General features: G+C 46.5%; 1 protein-coding gene across 1 annotated transcript in view; it reads left to right on the forward strand.

The window, feature by feature from the left end:
• mecp2 (methyl CpG binding protein 2) overlaps positions 1–26,906 on the forward strand; it is a 54,351-nt gene that overhangs the window by 17,649 nt on the left and 9,796 nt on the right. Inside the window, 1 exon segment of the mRNA XM_068024192.1 lies at positions 26,017–26,355. Within this exon segment, the coding sequence (XP_067880293.1) occupies positions 26,017–26,355 (339 nt within the window).

The raw sequence follows: 26,906 nt of genomic DNA on the forward strand, positions 1-26,906 counted from the left end.
GCACTGGAATAGGAACATAGGAAATAGGAGCAGGAGTAGGTAGGCCATATGGCCTCTTGAGCCTGCTCTGCCATTCAACTAGATCTACCTCAACGCCATTTTCCCGCACTGTCCCCATATCCCTTGATGCCATTAATATCTAGAAATCTGTTGCTCTCTGTCTTGAACATACTCGATGACTGAGCCTCCACCGCCCTCTGGGGTTGTGAATTCCAAAGATTCACCACCTTCTGAGTGAAGAAATTCCTCCTCAACTCAGTCCTAAATGGCCTCCCCCTTATTTTGAGACTATATCCTCTGGAACGTATATGTACCATGAGTTGAATAACCAGTGGTTTTAGATTTTGAAAAGCTGAGCACAGAATTCTTTTTATTCTGTGGGGACTTCCACAAAGGCAGGCAGTGGGTTAGTTTATTGTGGAGGCAGGGTGGTTTGCGTCCATTTTGTGGAGAAGTGTAAGATTGAACGCAGTTGTCTTTTGCTGTGTAGTGAGTTTCGACCCAAGAATTGAAAGATGGAACCTGAGAAGAGCCTGCATGTGCTGTTGTGACAGATACTGAGAGTTCACCGTTAATGGTAGAAAGGACAGTTTGAAAAGATGTTGTCATTGGATATGCATGTGCATCATAGGCTTTGTGATTTGGAATGCAGAAACGATCCACAGTAAGTCATTGATATTCATTCTCTGGGATTTTTTTAAATTTAAATTTGACCCCTGGAGGGATTTAAATATGAATGTAGTGTGTGCTCCAGCATTGTATCAATCTCACACGTGATCAAACCTATCTCATTCAGACTGCAGCTTCAGTCAGTGGATAATAGCAGCTATACACGTGATAAATGAAAGACCGACGCATTGTGCTTTAGCATTGAAAAAACGATCTTTCTCTCCTTCCTCCCACTGTTTTTGTGAGGTGTTCCCATCTACAGCGTTAGGTGGTTAGGATTCTACCATTCATTTGTTAACTGGTTGAGAAAGACGGTTTGAATTCTCTCCTTGTGGGGAAAACACTTTGCCTGTGGACCTATGTGTGCGACTACATGACATAATGCACTGATTAGAGACAGCAGCGTGAAGTTACTAAGCGGGGCCTGTGTATAGATCTGCACACACAAGATTAGAATCAGTCTAGGAAAAGGTAAATCTTCACTACTTCCAACTCAAGGGTGAGTGTAGTGCAATGGGGCCGAGATTCAAACGGGCGAAGGACAATTTTTAAGATTCGTATTGAGAAAATCATCAATCTAAGTGTGGTCAGTAAACACCAACACAGACCAGTTGGGCCACTTGGCTGTTTCTGTGCTGTAAGCTCTGGAAGACGCAGAATGGACTGGCAGGTAGATAAGATAGTGGGGGTGAAATCTTGGAATTGTTTGAAATAGTGAGATGCTGTGATGGACTGGGCAGGGAGAGGAGAGGTATGGCGGGCTGCTACTTTTTCTGGCTGGGTGGACAGAGTACCTTGCCTTCAACTTGTGTTTAAACTGAGAGTTATGGCTGTGGTCTTGCTGCATCTTTGCTGACAAATGAGGTCTGTTTACTCCAGATCTCTGCCTTTGGCAGGCTTGGCAGTGTGTGATGTTGCCAAATTAGGGCATCCAAATCGTTATCTTTGTGTGTGGAGAAGCTACAGCCTCTGCCCATGCTCTCAGATCAGGCCTGGCTCCCCAAAACAGAGATATTAAAAATCTTTCCCAGTGCATCCCGGTGGAATGAGAAAAGAAGAACTTGCATTTAGATAACTCCTGATAACACTTCAGATACAATGAATTACTTTGAAGCATATTCGGTATTGCCTATACATGGGACACAAAGCAACAGCAGTGATGGCTTCCGATTCATCTTTGGCTTTAGATCTCAATTTTCATGAGAGCCCCCTCCACCTCAACACAGTGCACACGTGTATATTCTCGAGCCATCAGTGTTGGGAGCTCTGGCTAATGATTATTACGTAAAATTATAGAATATACAGCACAGAAACAGACCATTCAACCCAACCAGACTTTGCTGGTGTTTCCACTCCACACGAGTCTCCACCCATCCTTTCTCATCTAGCTTTAGCAGCATAACCACTTCTTCCCTTCTCGTATGCATATCTAGTTTCACCTTTAAATGTATTCATACTGTCGGTCTCAGCTAGTGCCTATGGTGGCTGGTTCCACATTCTCGCAACACTCCAGGTAAAGAAGTTTCCCTGAATTCCTTATTTTTTGTTTTTGGTGACTATCTTATACTGATGGCCTCTAGTTGAGCTCTTCTCCACCGGCAGAAACATTCTCCGTCTACTGTATCAAAAACTTCTATAATTTTAAAGACCTCGGTTAGATCACCTCTTAGCCTTCTCTTTTTAAGGGAAGAGATGCAGCCTGCTTATCTTGATTTTGCAGTTCTGCTATCATCCGAGCAAATCCTTTTGCTTCCTCTCAACTGTCACTATATCCTTTCTATAATTTTTTTATTCGTTTGGCGGATGTGGGCATTGCTGGCCAGGCAAGCATTTATTGCACAAACCTAATTGTCCTTGAGATGGTGATGATGAGCTGCCTTCTTTAACCGCTGAAGTCCTTGGGGTAAAGGTACACCAACAGTGCTGTGAGGAAGGGAATTCCAGGATTTTAATCCAGTGATAGTGAAGGAACAGTGATATAGTTCCAAGTCAGGATGGTGTGTGACTTGGAGGGTGGTGGTGTTCCCTTGTGACTGCTCCCCTTGTTCTTTTAGGTGGTAGAGGTCATGGGTTTGGAAGGTGCTGTCAAAGGAGCCTTGGTGAGTTGCTGCAGTGCATCTTGCATATGGTTCACACTGTTGCCACTGTGCATCGGTAGTGGAGGGAGTGCATGTTTAAGGTGGTGGATGGGGTGCCGATCAGGGGGCTGCTTTGTCCTGGATGGTGTCGAGCATCTTGAGTGTTGTTGGAGCTGCACTCATCCAGGCAAGCGGAGAGTATTCCTTCACACTCCTGATTTGTGCCTTGTAGATGGTGGACAGGCTTTGGGGAGCCAGGAGGTGAGTTACTCACAGAATTCCCAGCCTCTGACGTGCTCTTGTAACCACAGCATTTATGTGGCTGGTCCAGTTCAGGTTCTGGTCAGTGGTAACCCCCAGGATGTTGGTGGGGGATTCAGTGATGGTAATGCCATTGAACATCAAGGAGAGATGGTTAAATTCTCTCTCATTTGAGGTGGGCATTGCCTGGCACTTGTCTGGCGTGAGGCCAAGCTTGAATGTTGTCCAGGTCTTGCTGCATATGGACACTGACTGCTTCAGCATCTGAGGAGTCACGAATGGTGCTGAGCATTGTGCAAACATCTTCATTTCTGACCTTATGATGGAGGGCAGGTCATTGAAGCTGCTGAAGGTGGTTGGGCCTAGGACACTACCCTGAGGAACTCCTGCAGTGATGTCCTGGGACTGAGATGATTGACCGCCAGCGACCACAACCATCTTCCTTTGTGCTAGGTATGACTCCATCTAACAGAGAGTTTCCCCCGATTCCCATTGACGCCAGTTTTCTAGGGCTCCTTGATGCCCTACTCGGTCAAGGGCAGTCACTTTCACTTTGCGTTTGGTGTTCAGCTTGTTTGTCCATGTTTGGATCAAGGCTGTAATGAGTTCAGGAGTTGAGTGGCCCTGGCGGAACCCAAACTGCGCGTTACTGAGCAGGTTATTAGAGTCATAGAGTTATACAGCACAGAAATAGGTGGCGCAGTGGGGTTAGCACCGCAGCCTCACAGCTCCAGTGACCCGGGTTCAGTTCTGGGTACTGCCTGTGTGGAGTTTGCAAGTTCTGCCTGTGACTGTGTGGGTTTCCGCCGGGTACTCCGATTTCCTCCCACAGACTTGCAGGTTGATAGGTAAATTGGCCATTGTAAATTGCCCCTAGTGTAGGTAGGTGGTAGGAGAATTGAGGGAAGGTGGGGATGTGGTAGGGAATATGGGATTAATGTAGGATTAGTATAAATGAGTGGTTGTTGGTCGGCACAGACTTGGTGGGCCAAAGGGCCTGTTTCAGTGCTCGCTCTATAAACAGGCCATTCGGCCCATCGTTTCCATGCTGGCCATCAAGCACCTAACTATTTTAATCCCATTTTCCAGCATTTGGCCCGTAGCCTTGTATGCTATGGCGTTTCAAGTGCTCAGCTAAATACTTCTTAAATGTTGTGAGGGTTCCTGCCTCTACCACCTCTTCAGGCAGTGTGTTCCAGATTCCAACCACCCTCTGGGTGAAATTTTTTTTCCTCAAATCCCCTCTAAACCTCCCCTTAAATCTACGTCCCTTAGTTTTTGACCCCCTCCACTAAAGAAAAAAATTTCTTCCCATCTAACCGATCGATGCCCCTCATAATTTTGTCTACCTCAATCAGGTTCCCCCTCAGCCTTCTCTGCTCTAAGGAAAACAACCCTAGCCTTTTCAATCTCTCTTCATAACTGAAATGCTCCAGCCCAGGCAACATCCTGGTGAATCTCTCCAGTGCAATCACATCCTTCCTATAGTGTGGTGCCCAGAACTGTACACAGTACTCCAGCTGTGGCCTAACTAGCATTTTATACAGCTCCATCATCACCTCCCTGCTCTTATATTCTATGCCTTGGCTAATAAAGGCAAGTATCCCATATGCCTTCCTAACCATCTTATCTACCTGTGCTGCTGCCTTCAGTGATCTATGGACAAGTACACCAAGGTCCCTCTGACACTCTCTACTTCCTAGGGTCCTACCATCCATTGAATATTCCCTTGCCTTGTTAGTCCTCCCAAAATGTATCACCTCAAATTTCTCAGGATTAAATTCCATTTGCCACTGCTCTGCCCATCTTACCAGCCCATCTATATTGTCCTGTAATCTAAGGCTTTTCTCCTCACTATTTACGACACCACCAATTTTCGTGTCATCTGCGAACTTACTGAGCATACCTCCTATATTCACATCTAAATCATTAATGTACACTACAAACAGCAAGGGTCCCAGCATCGATCCCTGCGGTACACCACTGGTCACAGGCTTCCAATCACAAAACAACCCTCGACCATCACCCTCTGCCTCCTGCCACGAAGCCAATTTTGGATCCAATTTGCCAAATTGCCCTGGATCCCATGGGCTTTTACCTTTTTAATCAATCTCCCATGTGGGACCTTGTCAAAAGCCCTTCCTGGTCCATGTAGACTACATCAACTGCTTTACTCTCATCTACACATCTAGTTACTACCTCGAAAAATTCAATCAAGTTAGTTAGACACGATCTACCCCTGACAAAGCCATGCTGACTATCCCTGATTAATCCCTGCCTGTCCAAATGGAGATTAATCCTGTCTCTCAGAATTTTTTCCAATAGTTTCCCTACCACTGATGTTAGATTCACCGGCCTGTAATTACCTGGTTTATCCCTGCTGAGCAAGTGCTGCTTGATAGCACTGTCAATGACCCCTTTCATCACTTTGCTGATGATTGGGAGTAGACTGATAGGGCGATAATTGGCTGGGTTGGATTTGTCCTTTTTGTGCACAGGACATACCTGGGCAATTTTCCACATTGCCGGGTAGATGCCAGTGTTGTAGCTGTACTGGAACAGCATGGCTAGGGGCATGGCTAGTTCTGGAGCACAAGTACTATTGCTGGAATGTTGTCAGGACCCCTAGCCTTTGCAGTATCCAGTGGCTTCAGTTGTTTCTTGATATCATGTGGAGTGAATCAGATTGGCTGAAGTCTGGCATCTGTGATGCTGGGGACCTCAGAAGGAGACAGAGATGGATCATCCACTCGGCACTTCTGGCTGAAGATGGATGCAAATGCTTCGGGCTTGTTTTTTACACTGATTTGCTGGGCACCCCCATTGTTGAGGATGGGTATATTTATGGAACCGCCTCCTCCTGTTGTCTACCACCGTTCACGACTGGATGTGGCAGGACTGCAGAGCTTCGATCTGATCCGTTGGTTGTGGAATTGCTTAGCCCTTTCTACTGTATATGGCAACAAGAACTGTACAACTTAATCCAAAATGTTGTCTAACCGAGGTTCGATACATGTTTGGAGTAACCGCCCTACTTTTCAATTCTAAGTAAAGCCTGGTGCCTGGTTTTCTTTTATAAATAGTGTTTTCAAACTGCATCTCTACTTCTTGTGATTTGTGTATTTGTATTCCCAGATCCCTTTGTTCCTCTTCTCCAATTAGAGTCTTTTCATTTTGGCAGAAGGGATAGGGAGAGACAATATATACTTAATGGCACAGTTCTAAAGCGTGTACAGGGACAGAGGGACCTGGGGGTGCATGTGCATCAATTGTTGAAGGTGGCGGGACATATTGAGAGAGTAAAGCATATGGGATCTTGGGCTTCATAAATAGAGGCATTGAGTACAAAAGCAGGGAAGTTTTGCTGAACCTTTATAAAAGCTCTGGTTAGGCCCCAGTCAGAGTATTGTGTCCAGTTCTGGTCACCACGTTTTAGGAAGGATGTGAGGGTCCTTGAGGGGTTGCAGAGGAGATTTACCAGAATGGTTCCAGGGATAGAGGATTTTAGTTACAAGGTTAGGTTGCAAAAGCTGGGGTTGTTCTCCTTAGAACAAAGGCGATTGAGGGGAGATTAAATAGAAGTGTACACGATTATGACAGGCTTAGATACATTAGACAAATTAAAACTGTTCCCATTAACTAATGGTGCAAGGACCAGGGGACACAGATTGAAGGTTTTGGGCAAGAAATGCAGTGGGATATGAAGAAGCTCTTTTTTTATGCAGCAGCTGGTAATGACCTGTAACTTGCTGCCTTTGAGGGTGGTGGAATTGGAAATGATCATTGACTTCAAAAAGAAATTGGATCGCCACTTGAAGAAAATAGACTTGCAGGGCTACAGGGATCAAGTGGGGGAATGGGACTGACTGGATAGCACATTGGAGAGCTGGCATGGATTGATGGGCCGAATGGCCTTCTGTGCCGTAACTGACTCATCATTCTGATTTAACTTCCCCTTACCAGCCTTGATACCATTTTTGATATCCCACAGCTAATTCCTCACTGACGGGGCATCGCCCTGGGATCTTTCTGGCCTCTGATGATCTACCCATTGAGTTGTTGGAATGAATGTGGATTTTTAACGTGCTGAGCATAACACCTTTCCAGTCCCCTATGCATGTTTGTTCTTTCCTTTCGTGGCATTCTCACATATCAACCATGCCGAGATCATCAGAAATCTTCTCCCAGCCTTCCAGTGCTGTTGTCAGCTGGCCAGTTGGCAGTGTGAGAGCACGAGAAGAGATTCCCTCTGTGGGGAAGAATTAAACTGCGCCATCATGATAATCAAAGCCGCACTCCACTATCTGTGACGTGCATTCAATAACAATTTCCCAGATGGCGTGTGTCTATAAACACACTAGCTGACTCAAACTGCAGTGCTGTGATATTACTTTACTCGTGCTGCAGTAATAAACATTTTTATTTAGTGAATGTGGCATGCAATGTCATGGCTGTGCAACGAATTAGATTAGCTTTCAAACAATTGCTTGTTCTGTCATTGGCCTAAAACTCCCAGTTTACTCATTCAGTTCTCTGCGCCTACTCTTCCCACTGCTAATGCGATTACTTGTAATTTTAAGTTATGGTCGATTTGCTAAATAAGGGGTAAAACACAATGTCGAGCCACAAAAATAAATGGCAATATCATAGGGCCATATTTAAAAAAAAACTCATCACTTATTTTAGCAGTCGGTCTCACCTTAAGGTAACTGTCCTGGTATAGGTGTGCTGCATTCATTATTAGGTAATCATGGCCTGGCTAGCTCATTGACCAGTGTTTTGTCACACTGCTGGAGTTTTTAGAGCAGTGGAAATATCAGTAGCGCAGTGTCAATCAACGGGTGGGAATCTGAAAGTTTCCCGATCAAATCTGGAGTCAGACAGGGCTGTCCTGTGTCCCCGGTCTTGTTTGTTTGCTGTATTGAACCCTTTGCTGAGTCTATTAGGAAGGATGCGAGCATAAGAGGGGTGACAATCCCAGGCAGTGGAGGCACTCAGGTCAAAACCTCCCTGTACATGGATGACGTCGCCGTCTTCTGCTCGGATCCGCTGTCCGTGCGCAGACTGATGAGCATCTGCGACCAGTTCGAACTGGCCTCGGGAGCCAAAGTTAACCACGGCAAGAGCGAGGCCATGTTCTTTGGGAACTGGGCTGACCGATCCTTTGTCCCCTTCACCGTCAGGTCAGATTACCTGAAGGTGCTGGGGATATGGTTCGGAAGGGCCGGGGCGTGCACCAAAACATGGGAGGAGCGAGTAGCCAAGGTACGACAAAAGTTGGGCATGTGGGGGCAGCGATCTCTCTCCATTGTGGGTAAGAACCTGGTCATCAGGTGCGAGGCGCTCACGTTGTTGCTCTACGTGGCGCAGGTCTGGCCCATACCCCACTCCTGCGCCGTGGCAGTCACCCGAGCCATTTTCCGCTTCGTCTGGGGATCTAAAATGGACCGGGTCCGGAGGGACACGATGTTCAAATCTCTGGACATGGGCGGGAAAAATGTACCCAACGTGGCCCTCATCCTGATGACCACCTTCGTGTGCGGCTGCATCAAGCTATGTGTAGATCCCCAGTACGCAAACTCCAAGTGTCACTACGTGCTGAGGTTCTATCTGTCCCCGGTGTTGCGAAGGATGGGCCTGGTCACATTGCCGCGGAACGCTCCGTGCAGTTGGGCGGCGCCGTACCACCTGTCCTTCGTGGAGCAGTTTCTGCGGAAAAACACCTTTGACCACCGGTCCATCAGGCAGTGGTCTGCACGGAATGTCCTCAAGGCCCTACGGGAAAAGGAAACGGTGGATCCTGTCGGATGGTTCCCCGAGCAGACCGTCAAAGTCATTTGGCGGAATGCCTCATCACCAGAACTTTCAAACAAGCACCAAGACGTAGCTTGGCTGGTGGTGAGAAGGGCCCTCCCCGTCAGATCCTTCATGCACACCCGAAGTCTCGCCCCCTCCGCACAGTGCCCCTGCGTTGGCTGTGGTGGGGAAGAGACGGTCGCCCACCTCCTCCTGGAATGTGCCTTTGCAAAGCAGGTGTGGAAAGAGATGCAGTGGTTTTTGTCAAGGTTCATCCCAAGCAGCTCTGTAACACAGGAGTCTGTGCTCTACGGGCTGTTCCCAGGGACGCACACCGAGACAAACATCAACTGCTGCTGGAGGACTATCAATTCGGTGAAAGACGCCCTTTGGTCTGCCCGAAACTTGCTGGTCTTCCAGCGCAAAGAGTTGTCCACCACCGAATGTTGCAGACTGGCACATTCCAAGGTCCAGGACTACGTGCTGAGGGACGCACTAAAGCTTGGGGCAGCCGCAGCAAAGGCTGAATGGGGAAAGACCACAGTGTAAGGTTCCCCCACCAAGCTGGACTGAGGGGCTGGAACCATGGGAAACCCCTCGAACTGTATCGTTAATATTCTCAATTGCTGTAAATGTAAAACTGTAATTGACATGACAATTGTGAAATGGAAGGGTTGGGAAGAAACTCATGACATTATTGAAAGAAACTGATCTCTTTTGCAATGTTTGTATTTTTTCGTGCTGTTTGGAAACTGTTTGGCAATGTAATTTTTACAGATTTTTATGAATAAAGTATATTTTGGAAATAAAAAAAAACTGCTGGAGTTTTTAGTTCAAGGAGAAAGGGGACCGGGCGCCACTGTCGATCCTCACAGCGGAGCCGCTCTTCACGCTTCCATCACAACGGGACCGGGTGGTGACGATTCACCTCTACAACCCCCATGTTCCGGTGGTGGATATACTCACCTTTCTCGCCAGGTACGTTGAGGTGGCCGGCAGCAGCACTGATGTCAAGGACCCCTTTGGGATTTGGACCAGCAAGCGGCAGGTCAAGGTGACCTTGAAGGTCGATCCCAGTGGAGCCATCATCCACCCTCCCTCCAGCTTCGCTATCGGGGGAAGTCGAGGCTTCTTGGCTGGGCAGCCCAGAGTTTGCCGCACCTGTGGCAAATCTGGTCACGTGGCAGCCAACTGCATCACGGTTGTTTGCAAGAACTGCAAGGAGGAAGGCCATCAGACCAAGGACTGTAAGCAGACTAAGTGTTGCAACTTGTGCGGTGCGGCAGGCCATCTCTACAAAACCTGCCCCAAACGCTGCCTCAGTTATGCTCAGGCGGCAAGGTCCAAGGAAAGGCCGGGGGAAGGTTCGACGAAGGCGTCCGGTGTTCGAAAGGAAACCAGCGACCTTCTCCGCAGTGAGGGACTTCAACCTGAGAAGGAGAAGGAAGGGGAGGCAGCTGAAACCAGCGACCCAGCACCTACCCTGCGCTTGGAAACCCTTCCTCCACAGACAGAATCAATGGAGGAGGAGGAAGCAGATGGACAAACAGGTCAGTGGCAAATGGTCCAGAGGAAAACCACAAAGAAAAAACATCCTAAAGCGGAACAGGCCACCACCCAAACCAGTGGCAAGAGGAGGCTATCTTCTGAATCAGACTGCAACAACTCCTCTTCACTGGACGGGGGAATGCTGGAACGACAGCCCCTTCAAAAGAGGCCCCCCAGCCCCCGGGCACTGGAAGCTGTGATGGGCCCGGCGTGCCCCAACCCCAAAGCGCCACACGTTAACAATGCATCTCAGCTCCAGGAAGCCAGGAGCAGTGATGTTTTCGAGGAGGAACAGATGGAACCAGCTGAGGACAACCCAATCCTCTCTGCCTACAAGACCCCCCGATGTCACCCCAGCGGAACAAAAACTGCATGAAAAACCAGGAGGGGTTTCTGAGCCCAACCAACGTGAAACTGCTTGCGCACACAATGGGTATGCAGGAACATCCCGAAGGACTGGGACTAGCAAGGACAAATGGTATTGGGAAGCAACAACTAACTTTAAAAAATGGGTGTAAGAATTGCTTCCATTAATGTGCGTAGCATTAAATCTACTACGCGATGTGTTTCAACCTTGGATTACCTTGCCAAGGTCAAAGCTGACCTACTGTTTCTGCAGGAGTGTGGAATACCACACCTCAGCACCTACAGGCAGTGGTCGCGATGGTGTTTCCACGGGCCATCGATCTGGTCGGGGGGTAATGATTGCCGTTCCTCCGGCCTGGGTATTCTGCTGCGGGGAGGTAACTTCACCATCTCCGAAGTTAAGGAGGTGGTGGGCGGTCGCCTCCTCGTAGCAGACGTGATGTACAACAACGCTGCGCTCCGGTTGATCAACGTGTACGCCCCTGTACAACGCAGCGAGCGGCTGACCGTCTTCCAGCAGCTCCCATTGCTGCTGGCGACGTCCCGGCCGTTCATCCTAGGCGGTGATTTCAACTGCATCATCGATGCGGCTGGACGATCCGGCAGTGACGCCAGCAAACTGGACGCTACGTCCAGATTCCTAATAGAAACAGTTAAAGATGCCAAACTGCACGACGTCTTCAGCTAACCTGCAGACGGAGCGCAGCGCAGATACACATGGTCAAGATCGGGCGGGTCTGCCCGTTCCAGGATTGACTTCCTGTTTGTGTCTCGTGCTGTCACGGTCGGATCCACCGACATCAAGCTGGTGTTCTTCTCCGACCACTGCCTCTTACTGGCCGACTGTCACTTACAGGACGACCAGCGGGTTGGCAGAGGGACGTGGAAGCTCAATTCTACACTGCTGACCCCAGAGAACGTTGAGGAACTCAAAAAGGATTACAAAGGTTGGAGGACCGTGAAACCCCTCTTTGAGTCTCCAGTTCACTGGTGGGAAGTAATTAAGGAGAACATCAAGAGGTTCTTCATCCACAAAGGTGGTCAGAGGGCGAGAGAGAGACAGAGGGAAATGTCCCGACTCCAGAAAAGTTTGCAAAATCTGCTCCGGTTGCAGTCAAGGAGGACCTCCAAGAGGTGAAGAGCCAGCAGGCCTCGTTCTTTGCCAAGGAGGCCTCCAAGATCATCTTCCGGTCCAGAGTCCGCTCCATCGAGCAGGATGAGACGTGCTCGCGTTACTTCTTCCAAAAGGTACACAGAGAGAGCTCTGTTATCAGCAGCCTGAAGGAAGAAGATGGCTCGGTAACGTCTTCGCAGTCCGACATACTAAGGATCAGCAAATCCTTTTATGCTGGGCTGTATGACACGAAGCCCACAGACAGCAGAGCCCCCCAGTCCTTCCTGTCATCTATCACAGAGGTCTTAGATGACAGCAGGAGGGAGAGACTGGACAAGCCGCTAACTCTGGACGAGCTGACAAAGGCCGTCGAGTCCTTTGAGACGAGTAAAACTCCCGGATGCGACGGCTTACCGGTCGAGTTGTATTCGGCCCTGTGGGACTTGGTCGGCCCGGACCTGCTGGAAGTATACGAGAGTATGCTGCTGGCCGGAAGCATGTCAGAATCCATGAGGAAAGGCATCATCACCCTAATTTACAAGCAGAAGGGGGAGAGGGCAGAAATTGGCGGCCCATCTCACTGCTTAATGTTGACTACAAGATTCTGTCCAAAGTCATAGTCAGTCGAGTCAAATTTGCTCTGGAGTTGATGATTCACCCCGATCAGACCTGCACTGTACCCGGCAGGAAGATCTCTGATAGTCTCGCGCTACTCAGGGATATGATCGCCTATGTACGGGACAGGAGGGTGGACACCTGCCTCATCAGCCTGGACCAGGAGAAGGCTTTTGACAGGATACCGCACACTTACATGATGGACGTGCTTTCCAAAATGGGGTTTGGGGAGGGAATCTGCAATTGGATCCAACTGCTCTACGCAAACATCAGTCGCGCAGTCTCAATCAACGGGTGGGAATCGGAAAGTTTCCCGATCAAATCTGGAGTCCGACAGGGCTGTCCTCTCTCCCCGGTCTTGTTTGTTTGCTGTATTGAACCCTTTGCTGAGTCTATTAGGAAGGATGCGAGCATAAGAGGGGTGACAATCCCAGGCAGCGGAGGCACTCGGGTTAAAAGCTCCCTGTACATGGATGACGTCGCCATCTTCTGCTCGGATCCGCTGTTCGTGCGCAGACTGATGAGCATCTGCGACCAGTTCGAACTGGCCTCAGGAGCCAAAGTTAACCACGGCAAGAGCGAGGCTATGTTCTTTGGGAACTGGGCTGACCGATCCTTTGTTCCCTTCACCGTCAGGTCAGATTACCTGAAGGTGCTGGGGATATGGTTCGGAAGGGCCGGGGCGTGCACCAAAACCTGGGAGGAGCGAGTAGCCAAGGTACGGTAAAAGTTGGGCATGTGGGGGCAGCGATCTCTCTCCATTGCAGGTAAGAACCTGGTCATCAGGTGCGAGGCGCTCACCTTGTTGCTGTACGTGGCGCAGGTCTGGCCCATACCCCACTCCTGCAATGTGGCAGTCACCTGAGCCATTTTCCGCTTCATCTGGGGATCTAAAATGGACCGGGTCCAGAGGGACACGATGTTCAAATCTCTGGACAAGGGCGGGAAAAGTGTACCCAACGTGGCCCTCATCCTGATGACCACCTTCGTGTGCGGCTGCATCAAGCTGTGTGTAGATCTCCAGTACGCAAACTCCAAGTGTCACTACGTGCTGAGGTTCTATCTGTCCCCGGTGTTGCGAAGGATGGGCCTGGTCACATTGCCGTGGAACGCTCCATGCAGTTGGACCGTGCCATACCACCTATCCTTCGTGGAGCAGTTTCTGCGGGAAAACACCTTTGACCACCGGTCCATCAGGCAGTGGTCTGCACGGAATGTCCTCCAGGCCCTATGGGAAAAGGAGACGGGGGATCCTGTCGGATGGTTCCCCGAGCAGACCGCCAAAGTCATTTGGCGGAATGCCTCATCACCAGAACTTTCAAACAAGCACCAAGATGTAGCTTGGCTGGTGGTGAGAAGGGCCCTCCCCGTCAGATCCTTCATGCACGCCCGAAGTCTTGCCCCCTCTGCACAATGCCCCCACGGTGGCTGTGGTGGGGAAGAGACGGTTGCCCACCTCCTCCTGGAATGTGTCTTTGCAAAGCAGGTGTGGAAAGAGATGCAGTGGTTTTTGTCAAGGTTCATCCCAAGCAGCTCTAACACAGGAGTCTCTGCTCTACGGGCTGTTCCCAGGGACACACACCGAGACAAACATCAACTGCTGCTGGAGGACTATCAATTCGATGATAGATGCCCTTTGGTCTGCCCGAAACTTGCTGGTCTTCCAGCGCAAAGAGTTGTCCACCACCGAATGTTGCAGACTGGCACATTCCAAGGTCCAGGACTACGTGCTGAGGGACGCACTAAAGCTTGGGGCAGCCGCAGCCAAGGCTCAATGGGGAAAGACCACAGTGTAAGGTCCCCCCCCACCAAGCTGAACTGAGGGGCTGGATCCATGGGTAACCCCTCGAACTGTATCTGAGAAATTTTGTGTGCTGTAAATGTAAAAATGTATATGGCATGACAATGAAATGGAAGGGTTGTGAGGCAACTCATAATTGTATAAAGGAAACTGATCACCTTTGCACTGTTTGTATTTTTTGACTTGATGCTGTTTTAAACTGGGGATGTAATTTTTACAGATTTTTATGAATAAAGTATATTTTGAAAATTAAAAAAAACACTGCTGGAGTTTTTTATTTTAAAACATTTGTTTTTGGGATATGAATAACACAAAAGGAAGTATTGCCCGTTCTTAGCAGTCAAGTAATGTGGGACTGGGGTTGCGTGTCGGCCAGACCAGGAGTTGGGGCTAGCAGATCCCTTTCCTGAAGGACTGTAGTAGATTGGTTAGTTTTTTTTTCACGACAGTCTGGTAACTTTCAAGGGTTTTTTTTTGTCTGATGCAGCCCAGATTTGTTGAATTCAGTTTGCCAACATGTCATGGTGGCGTGGCTGAAATCATTAATTCATTATAGCGTTGACATTGGGCTTACCTAATATACTTAGACCAATGTGTTACGTTCCAAGGAAAATTGCATCTAAGCGAGCACACGCGGCTCAGAATTTGCTGTAAATTAGTGCCATTAAAAGGCCTAATAGCGGAATGTTGATTTCCAGTGCCAAGGAAATTTGGACGTAAGCGTCTCGTGCGCTTTTGAGGAGATTTGACTTCAATTCCACTGAAACCCAGTGCTGCTCATTAACATAAACCCCTCCACCCCACCCCCACAACAGTTTTTGTTCAATGCTAAATTTCCTGAATTTTACACCAGTTCTCAATGGGCTGATTTAATCCAAATTTTTTAGGCACAACGGGGCCTAAAGTAGTTCTATGTCGATTTACGAAAAGAAAATTCTCCTCACAGAGACCTACACTGTGTTTTCTGAACCATTGCATGCTGCTTTATGGCAACTGAATGATTGGCATTAAGAATGGAAAAGCTGTCACAGCTTAAAATGTGTGTAACCAATGGTTTGGTGGCTTCAGACTTTAATTTTCATGCATAAAAAGGGGCTTAAAAGATGGGCTATGCCATCCGCTTGGCATTCTCCTCAGGCTCTGATTGTTTGGGCTGATTTCCACTGGTGTTAAGTCGTTTTTTTGCATTTCTCGGGAACTTTCAGCATAATTCCAGTGAGGTAGAGAGGCGTTCGTTTCCTGTATGTCTATTTCTTGCCATCAGCATTGATAATGAATAAAGAGAACAGCTGATCGTTACAGGTTAAAAGTATTCCTTGTAAAACTGTGGTCAGTTTTATTAATCTTTCAGATTATTCAGTAATTCATCTGCCTCCTTGGTGATTTAGGAGTGAGATGGAATGGTTATTTGTGATTTCAGAATCTCTTGAGGCAGTTAGATGCATTATGTTTAAGGGGGAATCGTCAGAATCTGTGTCCCACCCTACACCCCTACAACCCTCTGAGATCTTTACACTCTAATTCTGGCCTTTAGAGCATCCCCAATTTTACCACCATTGGCAGCTAAGCCTTCAGCTGCTTGGGCCCTAAGCTCTGGAATTCCCTCCCTAAACCTGTCAGTCTCTGTCCTCCTTTAAGACGCTCCTTAAAATCAATCTCTTTGACCAGTGTCTCATTATGTGCTTGGTGTCAGCGCTCCTGTGATGCACCTTGGGGCATTTTACTACATTGAAGGCACAATATAAGTGCAAGTTAGTTTGTTTATATAGTGACTTTTCATGTCTATCGCATCTCGAGAAGCTTCATGTAAAACAGATTGTTTTGAAATGCAGTTAACACTTATACAGGCAAACATGACAGCCATTTTGTGCGCTGAGAAATCTACCAGCAATTATGAGATGAGTGATCTGTTAAATTGTTTTTTGGTGGTTGGTTGACGTCTTCTAACAATGTTGTGAGAGCTTTAAAATCCATTTGAAGCACTGAAACAGGCTGAAGGAACCTTGGTTACTGTCTGGTCCAAAGGATGGCACCTGACTGAGTGTAGTTACCATTCATGTTGTGTGCTGTCACAATCTCCGTTAACTTTTTAAAATGTATCTCATATGGTTTTCATCACAGCACTGGATGTGGGCAGGAGAGGAATTGTAAAACCACCTGATCAATTGACATTTAGAATTAACATTTGTGTCTAATTATTTAAATTACTTGCCTATGGTGCTGTATAAACCGATTTGTGGCAGCTTTGTTGCTTGCGAGTTAACAGGCCAAGCTGCCCATGGTACATAAATTATATCTTCGTGATGCATCCTGTGAATGCAGTTGAATCACCTCTACCTTAATGACTATCACCACTGAAGTTAATTAAGGTCCCTTCCTGTCAGATGCGACAATTCCTTTCACCCAGAATGGCATGGCACTTTGATTCTGTCCCCCACTCTGGCCGAGCGCTCCGGTCCCTGCTCTGGCCGAGCGCTCCGGTCCCTGCTCTGCCCAGCCCGCACATAACTGCTCACGGTTGGAATTGGTGTCTCGCAATTCAGAATTCTACTATCTGTGGTTGTTGACATGAGCATGTGGAGCTTCCCAACTGCTCACTGGGTCAGTGTACTGTCACCCTCAGTGGTAGTAAACTATGCCAGGAAGATGAAAAGTTCATTTAAAAAAAAAAAGAAATCTAAAATTAAAACCAAAGACACAGGCGATGCACTACATTCCTGTCGGTGTCTGAAAAAGAAAAAGGCCTTGAGGGTTTTGGGGGCAGGGGGGTTGACGAGACACTGCCACATTGGATAGATCCACAGTTCAATCTCTCTTTGGCACTGAGTTAAAAGATCTTTGTGGTTGGATCTCAGGGATTGACCCCAGCACTCCACCGGTGCTGAAGGGGAAACATTAGCCAGGGCTCCTTCCTCGCCTGAGGATGCCGACTCATGCTTGGGTACAGGTTACACAGATGCCTGTCATCTTCTCGCCAGGGCACCATTCCTCACGTGTGAGCCAACATAGCAAGTGATGGCAAGCTATTTAACCACAGGGGCAGCACAGTGGGCAGATTCACGCTCCCACTTTTCAGAAAATCTAATTTCTGCATTAAAAAAAACACTTGGCTCAAGCACATATACCCCTGCTCTGTACTATGCTGTCTCTTTTTTTTTGGCTCTAAATTACTCTCTAGTTTCCTTCTCAAAATTTTCACTTCCAGCACTGATACTTGGCTTTAAAAAAACAAAAGCACTGATGGGTCTGTCTCACCCCCTGCCTAGACTGGTACCTGAAGAATGTAAAATAAATCAGAGTAGACAGCTAGAAAAGAGTGCTATTTATAGTGCAGAGGATAGAAAAATAGAGAGTCCCAATCTTGTAGTATTGTCAGAGACAACACAGAAATACTGCTGCAGTGCTCCACAGAGATACGCAGATGATGACGGTTATTCAGCAGGGAGTTACAGACAGCTCAACGCACAACAAGGCAGCAATTTAAAACGAAAGGGTTCACTGCAGACAGCTCAATGCATTAACAAGGCAGCAATCTAATTGAAGGTTTCAAATGGTTTATGTGTAGAATAAGAGAGAGGTTTATATAGAATAACAAGTAGCCGGGAGTGGATTGCTGGTTGGTATCTACTGCGGAGGTTCAGATGGTTTATGTGGAGAACAACTACTTGTATTTATGTAGAACCTTTTAACAGTAAAATGTCCCAAGGTGCTTTGCACAAGTGTTATCAACCAAAATTTGACACCGAGTTCACATGAGGTCTTAGGTCAGGTGACCAAAAGCTTGGTCAAAGAGGTCAGTTTTCAGGAGCATCTTTAAGGATGAGATAGGGACAGTGAGGTTTAGGGAGGGAAATCTAGAGCGTCGGGCCCAGCAGCTGATGGCATGCATTTAAATGCTCACTGTCAGCACTCAGTGCTTGGGCAATGCTGTCACGATGCCATTTCAAGCTCCCTTATTTCAGCAGTTTTTTTTTAACTTCGGTTTTGGCTCACCAAAATGCCCTGTTCTGTTTAAAATGGTTGCAAGCGCTTCAAAAATGATTGGAGTATTTAAAAATCTGTCGCCTAGCTGTTGCACTTCAAGTGCTGGGATATTTTGTGACCTTGTTACTGTAGGTTTACCGTAACTACACACTGCAGTTGGTTTACAGGGGAATTCCCCACACAGTACGTTTTGCACCTGTACAGTGATGCCAGCCCTCCCACTCCCATAGGCAAATTAGGGACAAGTGGTTAGGAAGAACAGTTTCTCAAACTCTTTTTTTTTCTAAAATCGTTAATACCTTAAACCACTGACCGTGTTCAGATAGCATCCAATAACTTGTGAAATTATCTGCACGGTTTATCCTTGAGGGAATGTCTGTGGGTATTTCAATTTCACTACAGCATGTTGATATGCTGTTTGGGCCGCGCATCGTGGCCCAGCATTTCGTGCATATTTTTCATAAATGGGATATAAAATAAAGCATTTTTTTCATTCCTCCTCACCTCAAGGGGCCAAATGGCCTACTCCTGTTCCTGTGTTTGCCTAAAATGGAGGTTTGCGCATCTTTCCTTTCAAATGCTTCTTTTAAGAAAACAAATACTGCCTGCTTCGGCAGTGGCTTGATAATTTCTAATGTCATTTGATGGTTTAATTATGTTTGGGTGGAAATGGGTATTGGCCGCGTTCTTGCTTACTGTGCTTGTGCCACATTCCCCTCTTGCTACCTTATAGGAGTGGTTGATCTATTAAAATACATAAGGTAAGGCCTCTGCTAAAAGACGGGATGCATTGGGGTTTGTGCAAGCATGTTGTGTTTGATCATTTTGTTAATTTTTCCTTTATCTAATCTTTATAACCTTTTTACTTGCAAAAGGGAGGATGTCTGACATTTTGTTAATGGATTGTTAATTTGTACGGAGTGAAATTGTGTTTTTTGCATTTAAAAAAAAACATGCAAGGCCACCTAATATCTTCACTAGTATATCAGGCCAGGTAAATAGCAAGTGCTTGGTGATGTCACTGTTTCTCCTGTTAAGCCAATTTTCTTAGGATGGGTGTGTTTCCTGACTGGCTAGTAAGCCTGCCTGTCAGCCTGTCTCAATGCTACTTTGAAACTCATTGCTCTTTGTTTTCTCATCCCCCATCCCTGACCTTTGCCCTGCTATTTCCCCTGGTAGCAGTCCTGAATTGGGGAATGCAGTGAGTGAGTGATCATGTACCTTAGGGTTTTTGGGTGAGGGAGTTGAGGGTTATTACCAGACTGAAGAATCCTAATTGGAGTGTTTTTTTTTCCTGATCAATGTTGAAGATATTGATGAAAGAAAGACATTAGTTGCCTTGTCCTCTCTGTCATTCTCAGTGCCAGCATCATATGCTTCCAGGTCAGATACAGCAGCTCCATTTGCAGAATAACGCTCCCTCTGCACTTCCTCAACCAACAATGTGCCTCAGCCCTAACCTCCGAGCCTCCCGTGCTTATACCGTTTTCCATCACGTCGACCAAGATTTCCGATCTGGTGCTGGATGCTGGTCATTTTTGCGTTTTACGCCCATGTTCTTGAGAAACTGTTAAAATTGGCATGACTTAGGACCATTTTATCAGAGAGAGGAGACTGCAGCCCAGAGGTAAAAAGGCAGTATGTGGTAACCACATGGACTGCAGAGGCAGCTCACCACCACCACGTTCTTGAGGGCAATTTGGAATGGGCAATAAATGCCGGCCTCCTATAAATAAAGTATGAAACTGCACCATACAAACCAGGACGGTCCAAGGATTGATCTGGGGTTTTCATGGAGTTCATTACTAGAGACATAGCTCATACAACACAGAAATAGGCCCTTCGGCCCATCGTGTTTGTGCCGGCCATCAAGCACCAAGCTATTCTAATCCCATTTTCCAGCACTTAGCATGTAGCCTTGTATGCTATGGTCTCAGCCAGAGCACAGTGGAGGTTGAGCCTTCCACATCAGAACTGTGCTAGAAAGGGGAAATATTGCTAAGGTCCCTGATTGTCATCCAGTGACTGCTGTTGTAGAATGAGTGTATGTAGGCACCTTGTGGGGGAAAGTTTACCTTTCCTGTAGTGTCTCTAGATTGATACTTGATCTCTGCATTCCAGCATGAAACGTCACTACTTGAGTGAGATTCCTCCCAGGGATTAGCAAACCATAGTACTGTGGAGTTGGCTCCTTCCGCAGGAGCAGGAGAGATTGGAGGGAATGAGAGCTGTTTGTGAGAAAACTAAAACTGTCTGCTACAGTGCAGAATAATTCTCGTGCTTAATAAGCAACACTTCGCAATCAGCACTGAGTGGACTCGTATGACTCATTTTATTTCCGTCATCAAACTACACTTTTCATTTCCTCTTCAGTACCTTGAACCTTAATAAAAAGCAGTTTTATTGTGCTCCTGTGTTGTGTTTTTTTAAGAGAATGTACGAGTTTTAATTTCTTTCTGGAGTATTCACATTTAGATCCAGGGACTAAAGCCTGACCCCACCCCATGTTAACCATTTTGTGGATTACAGTAGCATGTCTATATTGAATGTTTTGGTTTCTTAAGTTATTTATCTCAATTCTTGCATTTTTGGGAACAAAACTAATTTTATTGTGGCAGCACTTTCCCAGGACTCAGAGGGTTTGAATATAAGAGCATAAGAAATAGGAGCAGGGGTAGTCCATATGGCCCCTTAAGCCCACTCCGCCATTCAGTAAGATCATGGCTGATCTGATCTTGGCCTCACCTCTACTTTCCTGTGTGTTCCCCATAACCCTTGATGCCACACACTCACTCCCCCCACCCCAAAAACAGCTAACTGACTAGTGTTGGTACAGTATAAGGATAACTCTCTTAAACTCTGAATAAGGTGGCAGAATGAGGCTGTGCCTCAGTAAAATGGGAAGCAGAACAACAAGAGCAATATTGATCTTCAATACAGGAGTGAGGTTTGAATTACTCAGCAGTTGCACAGACCAAGCAGTGCCTTTGTTCCCATTCATTCTGTGGCTTGTTGAAGATGGTCAGTGTCTGAATGTGTGCATAATCCAGAAAGTACTGGATTTCCAATTACTGTGGTCTTTAGATCAATACCTGGAGATAAGTAGCCTGTTTAAGCAAAGTTCCACTCCTTGAAAGGTACTTTATGCTGTAAAATGAATTACAATAACTGAAAGAGTGCTTTGTTAGGTTTGTCTTTTTGTCCCCGCTCCTTTGTGGGGAAGCGCTAACGTCTGCTTGATACGGCCAGATTTGGAAGCCCAATGTGCAGAGTCACGAGCTTTATTGTGTTTTGTTTTTTTTTAAAAAAATTGTAAAGTTGGAGGGTGTGGGAATTAGTGCAACATTTGGGTACATTCTGATGTTGCCACCATACCATTAACATTGTAACACGTGCACTTTTGCCCTTTTTAATCCCGTATGCAGTCACTTTTGCTGTGATGTGGTTCAAACAGCCCTGTGGTTCCTCACCCTACTGCCCGTTTCATCGTGTGTTGGCTTAGGCAGTAAGTTTTGGAATGCCACTCAACCGTGTATGGACTCGCAGCCCAGCATGATGCTGTCCTCGTGTGTGCGTGTTGCTAGATTGTTTTAATTTCTTCCCTCCTTTCTGCCCAAAACTTTAGGAGTGCTGAGGCCAGCTGTAGCATCCCTGCTGTCACTTAGCCTAAAATAAGCTAACTCATCTGAGGCTGCAGTTAAATCCATGAACATCTGGCCTCACTGGGTCACTAGCATTGCAAAGTGCAATTTTAAGCCCACTAATCTGTTTGGGGAATTCCTGATTTTCGAGGTGGTCTGACCATTGAGGAACATAGGAGCAGGAGTAGGCCATTCAGCCTGTCGAGCCTGCTCCGCCATTCAATTAGATCATGGCTGATCATCTACCTCTACGCCACTTTCCCACACTATCCCCGTATCCCTTGATGTCATTAGTATCCAGATATCATCTGTTGATTTCCGTCTCGAACATGCTCAATGATTGAGCTTCCGCAGCCCTCTGGGGTAGAGAATTCCACTGATTCACAACCCTCTGAGTGAAGTAATTCCTCCTCATCTCAGTCTTAACGGCCTACCCTTTGTTCTGAGACTGTGTCTCCTTGTTCTAGACTCACCAGCCAGAGGAAACATCCCATCCACATCCGCCCTGTAAGAATTTTGTAAGTTTCAGTGAGATCACCTCTCATTCTTCGAAACTAGAGAATACTCTGGTTGACCAGATGTAACGAGTGGTGTGCCACAGGGATCAGTGCTGGGGAATCAACTTTTTACAATTTATATAAATGACTTGGATGAAGGGACTGAAGGTATGGTTGCTAAATTTGCTGCTAACACAAAGATAGGTAGGAAAGGAGGCTACAAAGGGATATAGATAGATTAAGTGAGTGGACAAAGCTCTGGCAAATGGAGTATAATGTGGGCAAATGTGAAATTGTCCATCTTGGCAGGAAGAATAAAAAAGAAGCATGTTATCTAAATGGTGAGAGATTGCAGAGCTTTGAGATGCAGAGGGATCTGGGTGTCCTAGTGCATGAATCGCAAAAGGCTAATATGGAGGTACAGCAAGTAATTAGGAAATCTCATAGAATGTTATCATTTATTGCGAGGGGAATTAAATACAAAAGCTTCAGTTATTCAGGGCATTGGTGAGACCACATCTTGTGTATTGTGTACAATTTTGGTCTCCTTGTTTAAGGAAGGATGTAAATGCATTGGAAGCAGTTTAGAGAAGGTTTACTAGACTAATACCTGAAATGGGCGGGTTGTCTTGCAGGGAAAGGTTGGACAGGCTTGGCTTGTATCCGCCAGAGTTTAGAACAGTAAGAGGTGACTTGATTGAAACACACAAGATTCTGAGGGGTCTTGACAGGGTGAATGTGGAAAGGATGTTTCCGCTTGTGGGAGAATCTCGAACTAGGGGTCACTGTCTAAAAATAAGGGGTCGCCCCTTTGAGACAGAGATGAGGAGAATTTTTTTCTGAGGGTAGTGAGTCTTTGGAACTCTCTCTTCCTCAAAAGGCGGTGGAAGCAGAGTCTTTGAATATTTTTAAGGCAGAGGTAGATACATTCTTGATGAGCAAGGGGGTGGAAGGCTTTCGGGGGTAGGCGGGAATGAGGAGTCCAGGTTACAATCAAATCAGCCATGATCTTGTTGAATGCCAGAGCAGGCTCAAGGGACCGAGTGGCCTACTCCTGCTCCTAGTTTGTACGCTCTTATAATACAGGCCCAGTTTCCTCCATCACTCCTCATAAGACAATCCTGCCATTCCAGGGATTAGTCTGGTGAACTTGCGTTGCACTCCCTCTATGGCAAGTATATCCTACCTTAGATAAGGATACCAAAACTGTTCACAATACTCCAGGTGCGGTCTCATCAAGACTCTGTACAATTGCAGCAAGACCTCTTTACTCCTGAACTCAAAACCCCTTGCGATGACGGCCAACATACCATTTGCCTTCCTAATTGCTTGTTGTACCTTTCAAAGGAGTAGGTCTGAAGAATTCTGGTCAAATGTGACAGCACTTTGATTTCTTTAAACATTGGTTTTTGGCACTGGTGCAGAGAGATGGCTTGTAGGAGGAGTTAAACTCAAACGCTGTGGGGGAACGGAATTAAAATGCAAATTGCAGAATTGTCGTGTGTGCCTAATTGCTTTACCCCATCTGAACCCAGTTGCTGTCGCTTCCAGCCAGGAAACCAGATGTAGATGGAACTCTTTGCTTGAAACAAGATGGCCCACTTCCATTTTCTCAATGATAACCAGGGATGGACAATTAATTTAAAAGCAAAATACTGCGGATGCTGGAAATCTGAAATAAAAACAAGAAATGCTGGAATCACTCAGCAGGTCTGGCAGCATCTGTGGAAAGAGAAGCAGAGTTAACGTTTAAGAAAAGAATACAAAATGATAAAGAAAGCCTTGCATTTCTGTAGCATCTTTCACCACCTTGTTACGTCCCAAAGCACTTCAGTCAATTAAGTGCTTTTTGAAGTACAGTCACTGTTGTAATGTCAGAAATGTAGCAGCCAATTTGTAAACAGCAAGCTCCCACAAGTAACCAAGTGTCTAATGACCAGATAATGTGTTATAGCGATGTTGGCATTTCAGGTCATTGACCTGAAGCATGAACATTGTTCCTGTCTCCACAGCTGCCACCTGGCCTGCTGAGAATTTCTATTTTTTTCTGTTTTTATTTCAGATTTCTGGCATCCGCCTTTGTGTTATTATTTCCCACTTTTTGTTGTGTCTCGGTGAGTTGTGAAATGACAATTGGGGCATTTTCTGAGGCATTCTTCAAAACATTTCTAAGAAGACTGGAACAAAAGCACAAACTTTAAAAAAAATCCAAGAATAAAACTGAAATATGACTCAGGTTTAGAAACGCTAAACTAAAACTGGGATCAAGTTTCTTCCAAAGACTATAAATAAAATGAGACCAGACTGAAACTAACACTATTCCTGTAACTAACCTGGCACTGCTCGCAAGCATAAAGCAGCCCTATTAACGATGATAGGGCCCTGTTCTACCTGAACTACAGCACCGCCTCTACTTGCTTTCTTCTGCAGAAGGGGAAAGGGATTTGGAGCTGACTCCCCACACTGGCAGCTGGGCAGCCTATGGAACAGAGCAGAGGCATGGAGCACAAATCATTTTCTTGTGCGCAAGCAGGCAAAATGGCATTGGAAATTCAGAATGGTTGTGAAAATGGGATTTTCATGCAAATGGGCTTCACGGTCTCTGAAGTTCTTTTAAAACGTGTTGCTGAAGTTAACAGCTGTTATGTGTAAAGGTTGCATTTTTTTTGAAAGTCGTTACAGCAGCCTGTCTGTTTACCTGATCTTTACTACGGTTTTAAATTTGTCCTTTTTTTTTTGGTTACGGTACTTCACAGATTATATTGCATAACCTGAAAATATACAGGTCCGTCAACTTGCATTTATATAGCACCTTTAACGTAATAAAATGTCCCGCCCCTCGCTCCTCCTTTAATACCACCCTTAAAACCTAGCTGTTTGACAAAGCTGGTAGTAACTCCGTAGTGGGCTCAGGTTTTGTCTGATTACATGCCTGGGACATTTTCCTACCTTTAGCAATGCATGTTGTTGCAGTACAAGGGCGGCGCAGTGGTTAGCACCGCAGCCTCACAGCTCCAGCGACCCGGGTTCAATTCTGGGTACTGCCTGTGTGGAGTTTGCAAGTTCTCCCTGTGTCTGCGTGGGTTTCCTCCGGGTGCTCCGGTTTCCTCCCACAAGCCAAAAGACTTGCAGGTTGATAGGTAAATTGGCCATTATAAATTGCCACTAGTGTAGGTAGGAGGGGGATATAGGGACAGGTGAGGATGTGGTAGGAATATGGGATTAGTGTAGGATTAGTATAAATGGGTGGTTAATGGTCGGCACAGACTCGGTGGGCCGAAGGGCCTGTTTCAGTGCTGTATATCTAAATCTAAAAAAAAAATCTACATTTCCAACATTTTCTGTTTTTATTTTCGGCTCACAAAGGATTTTCAGAATCTGTGATTCTCAGTTGCACAGCAAATTAAGGCAAGAGATTAAGGGGGGTTTGCTGGGTTGGGATACAGGATATTGAGGGCTTGGAGAAGTTACTGAGTCTGACACGCAAGTATGAGGCGTGCTTGAGCAGTGTGTACTGTCTCGGGTGTTTTGTCCCATTAGTAACTTTATGGGGAAATTCTGAAAGGATCTTAAATTTGTTCTTGTTTTCTCTGAGCTACAACATATCTTTTTTTTTAAATTATGGTCTCTTTTTTTTTTGTTGCAGCGAAGAGAAATCAGAAGACCACGAGCAGGGCGGGCAAAGGGAGAAGCTGCTGAAAGTGAAGAAACACAAGAAAAAGGAGGAGCGAGATGACGAGAAGCATCGAGAAGCCCAGCCAGCGGAAGCACTGGTCCCAGAGCCAGCCGACGGGAATAAAGCTGAGACAGCAGAGCAAGAGGGAGCTGTTGCGGCCACCCCTTCCACTCCAAAGCCAAGACGCTCCCTGATTCGAGACCGGGGCCCACTGTATGACGACCCCACGCTTCCCGAGGGCTGGACACGGAAGCTGAAACAGAGGAAGTCAGGGCGATCGGCGGGGAAGTACGATGTGTACATTATCAAGTAGGTAACCACTAAAATGGTACTTCAATTTTTTAAAATGCATTTATAGGAGTTTTTTCTCTTGTCTCTCCATCTGTCATGCTGTCTCATGTAGGGTTCAGTTTGATGTGCCTCTGCTAAAACCCTCATCCATGCCTTTGTTACCTCCGGACTGGCTCTCCTGGCCAGCCTCCCAAATTACACCCTCCCTAAATTTGAGCTCAACCAGAACTCTATCCTAACTCGCACCCAAGTCCTGTTCACCCTTCACCCCGATACTTCCTGACCTGTGTTTTTCTATGTTAAAGGATAGAGTTGTGTCCTCCTTTGACCGCCTCCAGGTACCTGACCCAAATGGCAATTCTCTGTGACCCAGTCAGTCTGCAGGCAGCATCAGAGCCAAATCTTATTTGACCTGGTGCGCGCAGAGCGATCAGCAGTGGTAACTCTGGCCTGTTTCCGCTCCCTTACCCAGAAGTTCTGAAACTGATGGTAATTGCTGCCTCAGCTGAGATCAAGTGACTCGGAGCAAGGATCAAATCTGATACCTTCGTTGTCTATACAATTCTGCT

This window comes from Heterodontus francisci, chromosome 49 (assembly GCF_036365525.1).
Source record: "Heterodontus francisci isolate sHetFra1 chromosome 49, sHetFra1.hap1, whole genome shotgun sequence".
Taxonomy (NCBI): Eukaryota; Metazoa; Chordata; class Chondrichthyes; order Heterodontiformes; family Heterodontidae; genus Heterodontus; species Heterodontus francisci.